Below are 15,243 nucleotides of genomic sequence, written 5' to 3' on the forward strand. Positions count from 1 at the left end.
GTCTCTACTATGTCTCCCACCAGCTCCTCTGTCAGAAACAACTTGAAGCACTCTGCCTCAGATGGAAATGGTAAGGGGCTTTGCACTCCAGACTGGGACCCAAAGCAAACAGCAGGGCCAGGAGGGGTGAAATGGCTGTCAGCCTTCCATCTACCACAGAACTCCTGTACTTCATCCGCTGTCGGTCTGCCTCCATCACCACCAGCATCTTCAAAGGGAACTGGGACTTTGTCAGTGGACAAGGGGTCCTCAGATCCAGGGTTCTCAATGGCTGGGGGGCAGCTCCTCACTGTCAGAATCTGATTCCTGTCTTTCAAACTCAGACTCATTGTCAGAATTTTTAAAAATATCCAGAATTTCCTTTATATCCAGTCTCCTTTTTGAAAGACATTGCTAATGCTACAGCTTAGCTCACTAGCTACATACATAAACAACAACACTGAATGGCTCAGAGGGGGAGTGAGAGGTTATGTGATTGACTGCCGGCACGCGCCATTTGTATCAATAAATCACTATCATAAAATGTTTTGTGTGGTAATTATTGATATATTTACTGTTTTATTCACATGTTTTCAAGTAACGGTGGTAAATCATGCATTCCGATTCTTGCAAAGATTGTAATGGTTGTACTGATTATGATGAGCTAAGCTAATTCCAGCTATGTGTGTGGAGCCATGTTTGTTGACATACAATGCATTCTGGGTTTCACGTAATCGTCTGTCTGACCAAAGATGCTATAACAAAATGAGGTGAGCAAGGGTTCACTCCTTTTTTGAGAACTTCAGGAAGTGAATGGTGGGATGTGAACGATGGTAGACGACACACCCCTTCAAAATGCATACTATAAACAGACCAAACTCATCGTCTTCTCTTATCTTTGGTTTCTGTGAGGAAAAGCAGCATGGCGACACGCTGAAACTAATCGTCGTATTACTTTCGATTTCTAGAAAGTGTTTTACTCAATTATTCGATCAATGGTGAGATCACCCGTGATGTGATTAGTTATAAATAGTAATAGCTATTAGCTAATTCATATTGTAGTTTGTCAGCGAGAGTTAACCTCTATGGGCTAGGCGGGACGAATTCGTCCCACCTACGTAACAGCCACTTGAAGCCTGTGGCGCGATTTTCAAAACCTTAAAAATCCTATTACTTCAATTTCTCAAACATATGACTATTTTACAGCTATTTAAAGACAAGACTCTCGTTAATCTAACCACACTGTCCGATTTCAAAAAGGCTTTACAACGAAAGCAAAACATTAGATTATGTCAGCAGAGTACCAAGCCAGAAATAATCAGACACCCATTTTTCAAGCTAGCATATAATGTCACCAAAACCCAGAAGACAGCTAAATGCAGCACTCACCTTTGATGATCTTCATCAGATGACAACCCTAGGACATTATGTTATACAATACATGCATGTTTTGTTCAATCAAGTTCATATTTATATCAAAAACCAGCTTTTTACATTAGCATGTGACGTTCAGAACTAGCATACCCCCCGCAAACTTCCGGGAATTCGTTAACATTTTACTAAATTACTCACGATAAACGTTCACAAAAAGCATAACAATTATTTTAAGAATTATAGATACAGACCTCCTCTATGCACTCGATATGTCCGATTTTAAAATAGCTTTTGGTGAAAGCACATTTTGCAATATTCTAAGTACATAGCCCAGGCATCACGGGCTCGCTATTTAGACACCCGGCAAGTTTAGCACTCACCATAATCATATTTACTATTATAAAAGTTTGATTACCTTTTGTTGTCTTCGTCAGAATGCACTCCCAGGACTGCTACTTCAATAACAAATGTTGGTTTGGTCCAAAATAATCCATCGTTATATCCGAATAGCGGCGTTTTGTTCGATGCGTTCCAGACACTATCCGAAATGGTAAAGAAGGGTCGCGCGCATGGCGCAATTCGTGACAAAAAAATTCTAAATATTCCATTACCGTACTTCGAAGCATGTCAACCGCTGTTTAAAATCAATTTTTACGCCATTTTTTTCGTAGAAAAGCGATAATATTCCGACAGGGAATCTCCTTTTCGGCAAACAGAGGAAAAAAAATCACAAAGGCGGGGGCGGTCGGGTCACGCGCCTAAGCCCAGAGTCCCTTGATCGGCCACTTGAGAAAGGCGATAATGTGTTTCAGCCTGGGGCTGGGATGACGACATTCTGTTTTTTCCCGGGCTCTGAGCGCCTATGGACGACGTAGGAAGTGTCACATTAGAGCAGAGATCCTTAGTAAAAGATAGAGATGGAAAAGAAGTTCAAAAAATGGTCAGACAGGCCACTTCCTGTAAAGGAATCTCTCAGGTTTTGACCTGCCATTTGAGTTCTGTTATACTCACAGACACCATTCAAACAGTTTTAGAAACGTTAGTGTGTTTTCTATCCATATGTAATAAGTATATGCATATTCTAGTTACTGGGTAGGAGTGGTAACCAGATTAAATCGGGTATGTTTTTTATCCAGCCGTGTCAATACTGCCCCCTAGCCCTAACAGGTTATACAAATATGACCGCTTGTGTTGCGTCAATCTTTCCTCAGTTAGCACTAGGACAAATGTAGCCTACATTTTTCCAGTTTGGATGATTGTGTTATGCTATAGATACTTCCGTGAATATCTGAACATTGTATCCAAAAATAAACTGCTTACATTCTGGACATAACTTTGTAAGGACTGTGTCTGTGTAAATAGTTTCTGAAAAAAGTGTGGCCAGCTCGAATGCTGATTGTTGCGTCATTCGAAACTGGCCGTTCTAAATAAGCGTTCTAAATAAACGTTCTAATCACATGGGTGTGATCGTACGCTTCAGGGACCACTGTAGAATGATCACACCGTTGTGATGGTACGTGTGAAAGGGTTAAGGGGAAACATTTAAATGTATTGGAATGGCCTAGTCAAAGCCCAGATCTCAATCCAATTGAGAATCTGTGGTATGATTTAAAGATTGCTGTACACCAGCAGAACCCATCCAACTTGAAGGAGCTGGAGCAGTTTTGCCTTGAAGAATGGGCAAAAATCCCAGTAGCTAGATGTGCCAAGCTTATAGAGACGTACCCCAAGAGACTTGCAGCTGTAATTTCTGCAAAAGGTGGCTCTACAAAGTATTGACTTTTGGGGGGGGGGGGGGGTGAATAGTTACGCACGCTCAGGTTCTGTTTTTGTATTATTTCTTGTTTGCTTCACAAAGCATCTTCAAAGTGGTAGGCATGTTGTGTAAATCAAATGATACAATAGATTTTTTGGGAGGGGTTGTAATTCCAGGCTGTAAGGCAACAAAATAGAAAAAAATGCCAAGGGGGTGAATACTTTCGCAAACCACTGTATGTACAGAAATAAGATAAACAGGCAGCAGAAGCAGGATCTGAGTGTTTGTTTAATAGCCTACGGAATCTGTAAGCACCAAGCCTTATGCAACAGCAAAATGTTGGATAAAGCAATTTCACAGATTTGGGTATTTGTAATCTTTGTTAAGCTGTAATAAAGGCTATACCATTTGTTTTCGTTAGAACAGACTGGTATTACTTAATGTATTTAGTGTTGTTTACACTGTTCCAAACCGGCATAACAATATTGTAATCTAACACTGTCACACAATTTTTTTTTATTGTTATTTTAACTTTATTTAACTAGGCAAGTCAGTTAAGAACAAATTCTTATTCTTACTGCCTTGTTCAGGGGCAGAACAACAGATTTTTACCTTGTCAGCTCAGGGATTCAATCGTGCAACCTTTCTGTTACTAGTCCAACGCTCTAAGCACTAGGCTACCTGCCACCCCTAAAATACATTTTTATTTATATAATATGCATGCAGCCCTTACTCCTATACCCTCCTTTTTCTTGATCTCCTTCTTATTGCTATTACAATTATTATATTCATCATTATAATAAGTCATGTTGTTATCATTAGTAGGTTTTGTATAATATCCTTGTATAACCACCATGGAGCTGTAGGCCTAAGAGCACATCCTGTTTAGTCTTAATACCGTAACTTACTTACATGCTGACCAAACCGCCTGCGTGCGCCATTACGCGCATGTTGATTTTGTTCCCCCACACCAGACACGATCAGGACACACAGGCTGCTTTTGCAACAGCTAATGGGGATTGTAATAAAATACCACACTCCGAACGAATTATATTAATTTGGGAACAGGTCAAAAAGCATTAAACATTTATGGCATTTTAGCTAGCTAGCTTGCTGTTGCTAGCTAATTTGTCCTGGGATATAGACATTGGGTTGTTATTTTACCTGAAATGCACAAGGTCATCAACTCCGACAATTCCACAGATAAAATAGTAAACCGAATTAGTTTCTCCTCCTTCCTTCAGGCTTCTTCTTATTGTTATTATTTTGGACCTAATATGGCGGTTGGCAACCAACATTACTACAACCTACTGGAGTGTGGACCTAAGTTCATCTTTCAATCACCCACGTGGGTATATGCTCCTAAAAACCTATGAGGAGACGGGAGGCGCCGGATTTGTAGCGCGTTGAGTGTCACAAATAAAACCGACTTGGATTTTAACGCCTAGCCATGCAGAAGGTCGCTGACGCCCGCGAGCAGTGTGGGTGCAATGATTGAATAACATGTATATGCAAACTTATTTTGCAACGCTCGCAGACTCTCTGGTACACTTATTTAGTGTTGCTTACACTGTTTCAAATGGTCATAATAAAGTATAATATTGTAATCTAACAGCAACTGTTTGGCACACAATACTCACACAACGTTTGCTCCTATACTCTCCTTTTTCTGGATCTGCAGTAGTTCCCACAACTAAGTCAAATGTCTTCCACACATCTGACTTCCCTTTTCCCTCCTGAGCAACCAGTAAACATTTGCAGTTTTCGACTTTCTTTTAGACGTCCTCCACATCCATTTTGCAGTCGACATTACTGTGTTTTGGAGTTTGTTATAACCAATTTTTTGATATGATTATGATAGGCTATAGTTTAGGCCATATTGGACACATGCATGCGATGCTTACATGTTGCACGTAAAGAGAACAAGGTTTCTAAAGAAATTAGAATTTTCAGTAAACTAACTTTTCAGTCAGAAACATGAAAAACTAAATGGCTGGAATTGTGTTGCAGCTTCGCAATAAACACTGCTGTGGTGCCTTTTCGCTGCAGTAGGGAGGAGAGATGTTTTTTAATACAGTGTGACCATCGGGCTCTTTGGAGTCATTTGTGTGTCTTAATTATTTAATCAAACAGCGTGGTTAAGTAGACAAGCTCAGTGCATATGTAGTTGATTTTATTCAAACACATAGGTTATGTCGGTCTATATATAGAAAAATAAGTTGAAACATTTCGACCAATGTATTGGTTGAAAGAACAGGACGACTCTCGGTTGACCAAGATCTTTTTTTGTCGGGGACAGCCCTAGCCCTTATACACTGTTCCAGAGAGTTCTGTTATGCTCAGAAGCCATTGGGTTAAAACGTCATTATAACCCACCTGGATCTCTAGGAGGCTCTCCTCGTCCTTTGAGTTGTTCCTCTGGTCTAAGCCCTCCCCTCTGAGAAGAGCCTCCAGCGTGGTGCCCTGTGTGGGAATCACATCCTTGCCTGCAAGTCCTCCATCTGGGTAAAGAGGAATAATCACACAAATAAATCAAACCCGGGAGCTGCCCGTCACATCAAAGTACAAATTGTGGCCAAAAGTTTTGAGAATGACACAAATATACATTTTCACAAAGTCCGCTGCCTCAGTTTGTATGATGGCAATTTGCATATACTCCAGAACGTTATGAAGAGTGATCAGATTAATTGCAAAGTCCCTCTTTGCCATGAAAATGAACTGAATCCCCCCAAAAACATTTCCACTGCATTTCAGCCCTGCCACAAAAGGACCAGCTGACATGTCAGTGATTCTCTCAACACAGGTGTGAGTGTTGACGAGAACAAGGCTGGAGATCACTCTGTCATGCTGATTGAGTTTGAATAACAGACTGGAAGCGTCAAAAGGAGGGTGGTGCTTGGAATCATTGTTCTCCTCTGTCAACCATGGTTACCTGCAAGGAAACACGTGCCGTCTTTATTGCTTTGCACAAAAAGGGCTTCACAGGCAAGGATATTGCTGCCAGTAAGATTGCACCTAAATCAACCATTTATCAGATCATCAAGAACTTCAAGGAGAGCGGTTCAATTGTTGTGAAAAGGCTTCGGGGTGCCCAAGAAAGTCCAACAAGCACCAGGACCGTCTCCTAAAGTTGATTCAGCTGTGGGATCGGGGCACCACCAGTACAGAGCTTGCTCAGGAATGGCAGCAGGCAGGTGTTAGTGCATCTGCACGCACAGTGAGGCTAAGACTTTTGGAGGATGGCCTGGTGTCAAGAAGGGCAGCAAAGAAGCAACTTCTCTCTAGGAAAAACATCAGGGACAGACTGATATTCTGCAAAAGGTACAGGGATTGGACTGCTGAGGACTGGGGCAAAGTCCTTTTCTCTGATGAATCCCCTTTCCGATTGTTTTGGGCATCCGGAAAAAAGCTTGTCCGGAGAAGACAAGATGAGCGCTACCATCAGTCCTGTCTCATGCCAACAGTAAAGCATCCTGAGACCATTCATGTGTGGGGTTGCTTCTCAGCCAAGGGAGTGGGCTCACTCACAATTTTGCCTAAGAACACAGCCATGAATAAAGAATGGTACCAACACATCCTCCGAGAGCAACTTCTCCCAACCATCCAGGAACAGTTTGGTGACGAACAATTCTTTTCCAGCATGATGGAGCACCTTGCCATAAGGCAAAAGTGATAACTAAGTGGCTCGGGGTACAAAACATTGATATTTTGGGTCTATGGCCAGGAAACTCCCCAGACCTTAATCCCATTGAAAACTTGTGGTCAATCCTCAAGAGGTGTGGACAAACAAAAACCCACATTCTGACAAACTCCAAGCATTGATTATGCAAGAATGGACTGCCATCAGTCAGGATGTTAATGTTAATTGACAGCATGCCAGGGCGGATTTGCAGAGGTCTTGAAAAAGAAGGGTCAACACTGCAAATATTGACTCTTTGCATCAACTTCATGTAATTGTCAAAAGCCTCTTACACTTATGAAAAGCTTGTAATTATACTTCAGTATTCCATAGAAACATCTGACAAAAATATCTCAAGACACTGAAGCAGCAAACTTTTTGGAAATTAATATTTGTGTCATTCAAAACTTTTGGCCACAACTGTAGACATTGTATGTAACTCTAAAGACACTGACTGGCATTTAGTCTTTCCCTGGAACATACAAATTGCTTGATTTTTGAAAGCATCACTATAAACGCCAAATCCCTTCATTAGGGAGGTGAGATACTCTCTCTGTATAGCTTATGTTTCTATTCAGCTGATGAAAGATGGCTTAATCCAATGTGTACTGCCGTGTTACAAAGGTAGGCTAATGTGGGCTTGCTATTTGGAGCATGCTAACAGAGACGACCTGCCCTTTTTTTTAAAAAATTTTTACACACAATAATGCTAATGCAAAGCTGTAACTGTCAATAAATATAGGTACATTTGTGATTTGGGTGAACTGTCCCTTTAATGTAAATGTTCCATAGAGTTCTCTTCTTGTATTGTGATAGAGGTCAAAACAGAGTGTGGATGAGAGAAAAGACTAACATTGGCTGGTAGTCAGTCTAGCCTGGAGATCATACTCAGACTTTCTTCATTGAAGGGTATTTCATTCAGCAGTAGCCTCATGATGTTAAGAGGACAGACTTCAAAGCCTCAACTTAAGCTTTCTAATCATACCTTCAGACACTCATCTCACCAAGTGAAATCACCTAGCAGTCTCACTCCCTGAGCTGAATGCTGACATGCAGCAGTTGATGAGTGGTGAGGATCTAAGTAGGTTGATGAGGGAGGCAGGGGTATGCACTAATTACCATATGCTAGCAACTCTGAGGGCTCATCCACACCAAAGCCCCTAACCATTGTGTCTGCACATGTTGACTTTCAACTCTCAGTGACTAGACAGCCCCTCCCCCCTGGGAGCTGCAGGCTAAAAATAGAGCAGGCAGCCTGCAGCAGGGAGTCGATTCTGCATGCAGCCCAAGTTTCCCTCTACTACCACCAGTCAGACAGCCAGCCAGCAAGCAGCACTAACTCCGGCTGGCTGCAGCGCTAGCTACCTCTACCCAGCTACAGGAGAAGGCACTCTCCCAGTGGAGTCTGGAGAAACCAGGCAGAGGCAGCTAGTGCCCCACTACTGGGCACAGATCACATTCACTGGTATGTTACACAGTGTAGGGCAGAGTGACTTAATGTGTGTTACACAGTGTTACTGTTAGAGCAGGGTGTCTTAGTGACAGGTAGAGAAGAGCAAAGTGAGGCTCAGTGAAAACATTACAATAGGAAGTGTGAGTGTAGGGCAGAGTGACTTAATGTGTCGGAATGAATGGGTCAAAACAAATAGAAGTGGGTGATAGAGTGAGCGAGTTTGTGAGAAAATGTTCAGGAACTTATGAGAAGTAGCGACAAACTACATTTTTCATAACATTTATTAAATGCAGTGTTGTGATTCCTGTCCTTCATGTTCTAGTTCTCACTGAACGGAGCACTTCTCATTTCATAAAAAGTGACTAGCTGGCTGTTTGCTTTCCACACTGAAATTGAATGATGTGCTTTCAGTTAAATGATTCCAGATCATAAATAATAACAAGATAATAGAATGGGAGATGAACGCACTGGACTGACTGGTGATGAGCCACAGCAGAGAGTTGCAGGAGTTTTGTGAGGGGAGGGGGATTCCCATTACCTAGCTGGAGGCCACAGAGGCGCAGCGGAGTGTCCATGGAGGTGTGCAGCCGCCTCTTCTTCCTCCAGCAGCGGGCGGGGTACGTATACATCTGACCTGCAGCAACCCCTATAAAAATAGACCGACAGGAAGTGAAGAATACACCTCACGGTTCTCACTCCCCCCCCAGCCTGATACATCATGTGTTGCTTAGCGACCCTAAAAGAGTGAACTCAATATTCTTATGCAGTTGTATATATATGAAGGGTTCTCGCTGGAGGCAACATAAACACTATTGGATATCCTTATATAGACATGTTTGTAGCTGTAGTGGCCAGAGGGACATATTTCGATACAGATGACATTACCCACTAAACCTCAACAAGTGAATGATAGTTTTAGTAAACAACAGAGCCAGCCATCATGTTTTTCTATCTCTACCCACCAGGGCTGCGGTGGTGGCGCTCCATCCAGATGTAGCAGTTGTTCTGTGCCACGCCGGTCTGGGAGTCCAGGAAGGGCAGGCGCACGCTGCGCTCAGCACACAGGCGGGCATTGTAGCTGCGGCACTGCTCAATGGCATCCTTGTAGAACTGGTCACCCAACCTGCAGCAGGGAGACCATTCAGACTGGTCAACACCACTTGTGGTTGGCACTGACAGGCATTTGGTTATGTGGCTGGTAAAGATACTGAAATAAGCCCAATGGCCAGATTAGTAGTTAACCAGACAATTCATTTTAGCCATGACTCACTGACCACTGGAAACATCACTACACACCATACATACTTAGCAGGGGAAGAGGTTTCCATGTGACAGTCTCAATGGCGGAATTTGTGACAATCTTACATAAACCTTACACATACATACAAACTATAAGATGGAGGAATGATGTGCATGGTAGGGATGGGCGCGGTCATTTGAATAGTAGTCCACACTTTTCACGCATGTAGCTTGTTATTGTCAACCAATCAAAGCAGCACTGCTGTCAGAGGCTCCATGTGTAGCAAGTAAAGTGGGTGATTTCTAGTCAATGGAAAATGGAATTACAATTATGGAATGAGAAGGAATAGGCTACAATGATCAACCAACAGGTAGGCTTGTTGATTAATATTAATTGTAGTTGTAGAGAAGGACACGGGGAACAAATCTAAATAGTAAATTAGCCTTGCTAGCTAGCAAGCAGGCTTACTAACTTAGCTGGCTAGTGTAGCTTGCTAGCGTCTTTACATCAATTAGATGCAGCCAAGACAGACACTACCTTATGAGATGATAGAAAAACTTGGTGCGATAGATAACCTAACTTGCACGGGTCGGTTTGGCTACTTTCTCTAGCTCCCCCGCTCTCCCCCTCCATGCCTGACACACTGCCACCTGCTCCTCTCGCGACCCTCCCACACCCGTCTGTACTGAAACATCAAGCAGTGCACCCCCCTCTCCTGAGTCGCAGGAGCAAGTCCCCATTGAAGTAAAAAGCTATCTATCTATCTATCTATATATAAATAAATAAAAACATTTTGACAGTCCAGATATCCCCCCAAAAAATGATATTAGAATAGTGAAAATCATTTCAAATGCCCATCCCTAGTGCATAGGGCGGTGACCGTCATGGAATTTTGGATGACAGTAACTGGCCAGTCAAATTACCGTGGTCTCCATAATAACTGTTTGAATAGCATTATATATATATATTTTTTGTTTTTGTTTTTGTTTTAATAGACAGAATTTTTTTTCCTCTCCTCTGCATGTGCTACAATAGATTATATTTCTGTGTTCTGCTGCTGCACCTTACTTGCACCTTTGTGTGCTCATTTGCTGCAACACCTTGCTTGTGTCAGCAAGGAGCAACAAAGTTTCATCACATAGTTAAGAGTCCATGTTACCAAATAACAGACTCAACCGATGGAATGCCCGGCCATCCCCGTGTCTTCAGTCAGCTGTTCGTATACGTAATTGTGCCAGCCCTGGATGTGCATCAAGGTTCTGATCAGAACGATTATAAACCATGTAAACCAGTGTTTTCCACTAGCACCAGCAGTCGGCTATATAAACAATTACAGACCCATTTTCAGCCAGGTACTTTTCCCCACTTAAAATAACTAGGCTACTAGTCAGAAAAAGTCTGCTGAGCCCGCTCCTGCTAGAACCAACAACCAACAGCATCTTCTGGTGATCTATTTATAGGACAACCACCTGTCAGTCAAAGTGAGCGATGGCAGGAAAACACTGCTGGTTTGACAGTCTGCTGTCGGTCCCGCCTCTCAGTACCTGGGTGTGTGTGGTGGTTGCAGTCCAAAAATGTTACAAGGAGTGAACGAGCATGAATTTGCACGTCCCATAATGTTGTAACAATGAGTCGAAATCCACTTAGCCTATTGTTTTCTGGCACATTCATTTATTTTCTTTCGCGTGCAGGGTCGGACATTAATGATGGCCCGTTGGTCTTGGGTCAGTAAAAACACGTGTTGGGCCAGTGGATATCGTCAGTCACTGGCTCAAAAGGGCCAGCAACATTTTGGCGCTTTGCTGCATTCCAGTTCAACATTTACCTGCTCTATCGCAATGAACCACTGAAGACTGTATGCGAAAATGTCATGCTATTTGTATTTGAGCAATATGATTGGCTGTTCATTCAAGCACCATCACGCTCGAGTCCCAACTTCGAGCAGTACATGAGTTGATGCCTTCACACAGCACACGCAAGCTGTCCAGAGCAAAAACAAGTGCCCATCAATCTACTCGCTGAGCTTACTGATTTTAGGGAAAGTGATTTAAAAAAAGTAAACCTTCAGAGTAGGGTTGTTCCCGGAAAAAATTAAATATTGGTCGACCGAATGTCTTTTTTTGACCAATCAATTGGTCGAAATGTTTTAACATGTATTTTTCCATAGATAGACACACCCCATGTGCTTGAATAAAATCCAGTATACGCACTGCTAGTCTGATGCTTAAGCACACTATTTGATGAAATAATTAAGACACAAATGAGACAAAAACTAAAATGACAGGGAGTGCCTGTGTGACTGGTGCCCGTTGTCTCGCTTTCCTCCCTGATGCAGTGAACAGGCACCACAGCAAGTGTTTATCGCGCTGTTCACCCTGAAGCTGCAACATAATTACAGCCATTTTGTTTGACTGAAAAGTTCTGTTACCAAAATACCTAGTTTCTTTAAAAACATTCCCTATTCCCTCAACCCTTGCGTTACGCGAAACATTGCATGCACGTGACATACAGTGCACTCGGAAAGTATTCAGACCCTTTCCTTTTTCCAAATTTTGTTACGTTACAGCCTTATTCTAAAATTGATGCGGGAAACATGTATTTAATCTATCTACACACAATATCCCAGAATCAGTGGTGAAAACAGGTTTTTAGAATTAAATAAACAGAAATACCTTATTTACATAAGTATTCAGACTCTTTGCTATGAGACTAGAAATTGAGCTCAGATGCATCCTGTTTCCATTGATCATCCTTGAGATGTTTCTACAACTTGATTGGAGTCCACCTGTGGTAATTTCAATTGATTGGACATGATTTGGAAAGGCACACACACACACCTGTCTATATCAGGTCCCACAGTTGATAGTGCATGTCAGAGCAAAAACCAAGCCATGAGGTCGAAGGAATTGTCCGTAGAATTCCAAGACATGATTATGTCAAGGCACAGATCTGGGGAAGGGTACCAAAAAATGTCTAACATTGAAGGTCCCCAAGAACACAGCGACCTCCCTCATTCTTAAAATGGAAGAAGTTTGGAACCACTAAGACTCTTCCTAGAGCTGGCCGCCCGGCCAACCTGAGCAATCGGGAGAGAAGAGCCTGGGCCAGCGAGGTGACCAAGAACCTGATGGTGACTCTGACAGAGCTCCAGAGTTCCACAATAGAGATGGGAGAACCTTCCAGAAGGACAACCATCTCTGCAGCACTCCACCAATTAGGCCTTTAGGTTAGAGTGGCCAGACAGAAGCCACCCCACAGTAGAAAATTTGCACGACAGCCCACTTGGAGTTTGCCAAACTAAAGGACTCTCAAACCATGAGAAACAAGATTCTCTGGTCTGATGAAACCAAGATTGAACTCTTTGGCCTGAATGCCAAGAGTCAGGACTGGAGCAAACCAGGCACCAGTCATCACCTGGCCAATACAATCCCTACGGTGAAGCAGTGGTGGCAGCATCATGCTGTGGAGATGTTTTTCAGCGGCAGGGACTAGGAGACTAGTCAGGCTCGAGGGGAAAATGAACAGAGCAAAGTACAGAGATCCTTGATGAAGCCCTGCTCCAGAGCGCTCAGGACCTCAGACTGGGCCAAAGGTTCACCTTCTAACAGGACAACGAACCCTCAGCACACAGCCAAGTCAATGCAGGAGTGACTTCGGGACAAGTCTCTAAATGTCCTTCAGTGGCCCAGCCAGAGCCCGGACTTGGACCCGATCTAACATCTCTGGAGAGACCTGAAAATAGCTGTGCAGCGATGCTCCCCATCCAACCTGACATAACTTGTAGTGTCATACCCAAGAACACTCGAGGCTATAATCGCTGCCAAAGGTGTTTCAACAAAGTACTGAGTCAAGGGTCTGAATACTTATGTAAATGCGATATTTCCATTTTCTGTTTGTAATAAATTTGCTAACATTTCTAAAAACCTGTTTTTGCTTTGTCATTATGGTGTATCGTGTTTAGGTTGATGAGGGGGAAAATACTATTTAATCCATTTTATAATAATGCCGTAACGTAACAGAAATGTGGAAAACTGAAGGGGTCTGAATACTTTCCCAAATGCACTGTATATAGTATTTTCAAAGTGTTGACAATGGAGTAGTGAACAGCTGCTTTCTGTGTAGCAAAGCCAATGTTTAACACCTGCTTCATTCTTCAATCATACCTGTATTGCAGATAGCTGACAAAATGCCTCTTAAAAAGTAAGCTCCAAGCCTGTGTTAGTCAGCAGACACGTACAGGATTCTTTAAAGGCTTAAGTTTTTCTTTAAGACATATTTATCCTGTGTTTTATATCATATTGTACCACAGCTGATGAAAGTAATACAAACCAGGTTTCCATCCAACCTTTTTATGCAAGTAAAGTACATCGGAGAAAAATGTCATGAGGCCTGACGGAAACAGAACATTTTTTGATTCACTTTCAGAATGTCGACATAACAAAATACACTAGACAAGGTGTGATATTTTGGTGTCTGTAAAATGAATTATGCTACAAATATTGATATAATAACCATCATATCAAAGTAAACTTGGAGTCACGCGATCATGTTGTGTGGTCCTCCTACTACCACTCGTCGGGAAAGCATGCAGTTTATTAGGCTACAAATGAAATAAATTAACTTCACAGGGTGTTGAAAGTACAAGGTGATGAGTTTGATGCTCCTTTCCAATAAATATTGAGGGCCTAATTCTGGTGACATGATAATCGATACTTGGCTGCCGTTCGAAAAATAATCTTGCTCTTTCGTCCATAATAATAATAATAATCTCATCATGTAGATAGTGCTATTGGCTAAAGCGCACATGCCAATACCAGAGTGGGCAAACTCGCTATATAAACGCAACATTTTTTGTGAGAAAAGCATCAGTAGAATTCAAAATGTGATGGAAACTCATTAAGTTGTATTTTTTTCCATTCGGTACATGGGAATTTAACCACAAAAGGTACGTGCACTGTCATCAAACACAGCCTTTTATCTACAGTGAGGCAATTTGCTGGAAACATCTCTGGTGGGAAAACACGCATATTGTTTAAAAGCAGATTTTAGAATATTCGCATGAAAATCTGTTGCCAATTGGATGGAAACCTAGTCTACAGTAAGTGTGAAAACATTTGATTAGTATAGTTAGTATTTGATTAGTATAGTTGTTTGTTGAAAATACAATCAGAATGTAACAAAGGCCACCAAAATAGAGCTTGTTCTGCAAAGAAATGGGTGGAGCCTAGTTGGCTCCTTTTTTCTATTTGATTGGCTACTCCATGTGCATGTGGAAAACATTACAGGGTTGGTATCGGCTACATTCTGGAAGCATATTTCCACCTCTTCACCCTCTCTCCTGATCTGTCTGCATACAATCAGGGATGGAGGATTAAGGGCTGTCCCCTAGCAACCAGCAGAAATGCAAATGATGATTACAGTCAACCGTTAATCATGTTAATCACCAGGGTCAATCAAAGAATCAAACAAACACTTCTCAGGACCTTTACTCACTGATTGGAGTGGCTCTACCATGGACAAACAATGTGACTAAGCTGAATATTGTCGTCCGTGTGATGCTTACATTGCTCTTTGCAGAGACCGAAGTGACTTTCATGTAGCCTAGCGACATGACCTTTGGGCTGCTGGGACGGTCACATGACATTCTACACAGTAGTGAGCTTTGGTTTCTATTTAGGGCGCTGAATCAATGAAGGGGATGATTGGGTTAGGCTAGGGCATCAATAGGAATGTGTTCAAAGACTCATGACTAACGTATACAG

The 15,243-nt window shown here is 42.3% G+C and overlaps 1 protein-coding gene across 2 annotated transcripts in view; it reads right to left on the bottom strand.

Annotated features, from left to right (window-relative positions):
- The window catches only part of LOC100195570 (D4, zinc and double PHD fingers, family 3), a 49,068-nt gene that overhangs the window by 17,013 nt on the left and 16,812 nt on the right, over positions 1–15,243 (bottom strand). For both annotated transcript variants that reach the window (XM_014210588.2, NM_001140599.2), the window contains 3 exon segments: positions 9,204–9,364; positions 8,780–8,887; positions 5,486–5,610 (listed from right to left, as the gene is read on the bottom strand). In XM_014210588.2, coding sequence (XP_014066063.1) covers positions 5,486–5,610; positions 8,780–8,887; positions 9,204–9,364 — 394 coding nt within the window.

The sequence above is a fragment of the Salmo salar genome, chromosome ssa09, assembly GCF_905237065.1.
Source record: "Salmo salar chromosome ssa09, Ssal_v3.1, whole genome shotgun sequence".
Lineage (NCBI taxonomy): Eukaryota > Metazoa > Chordata > Actinopteri > Salmoniformes > Salmonidae > Salmo > Salmo salar.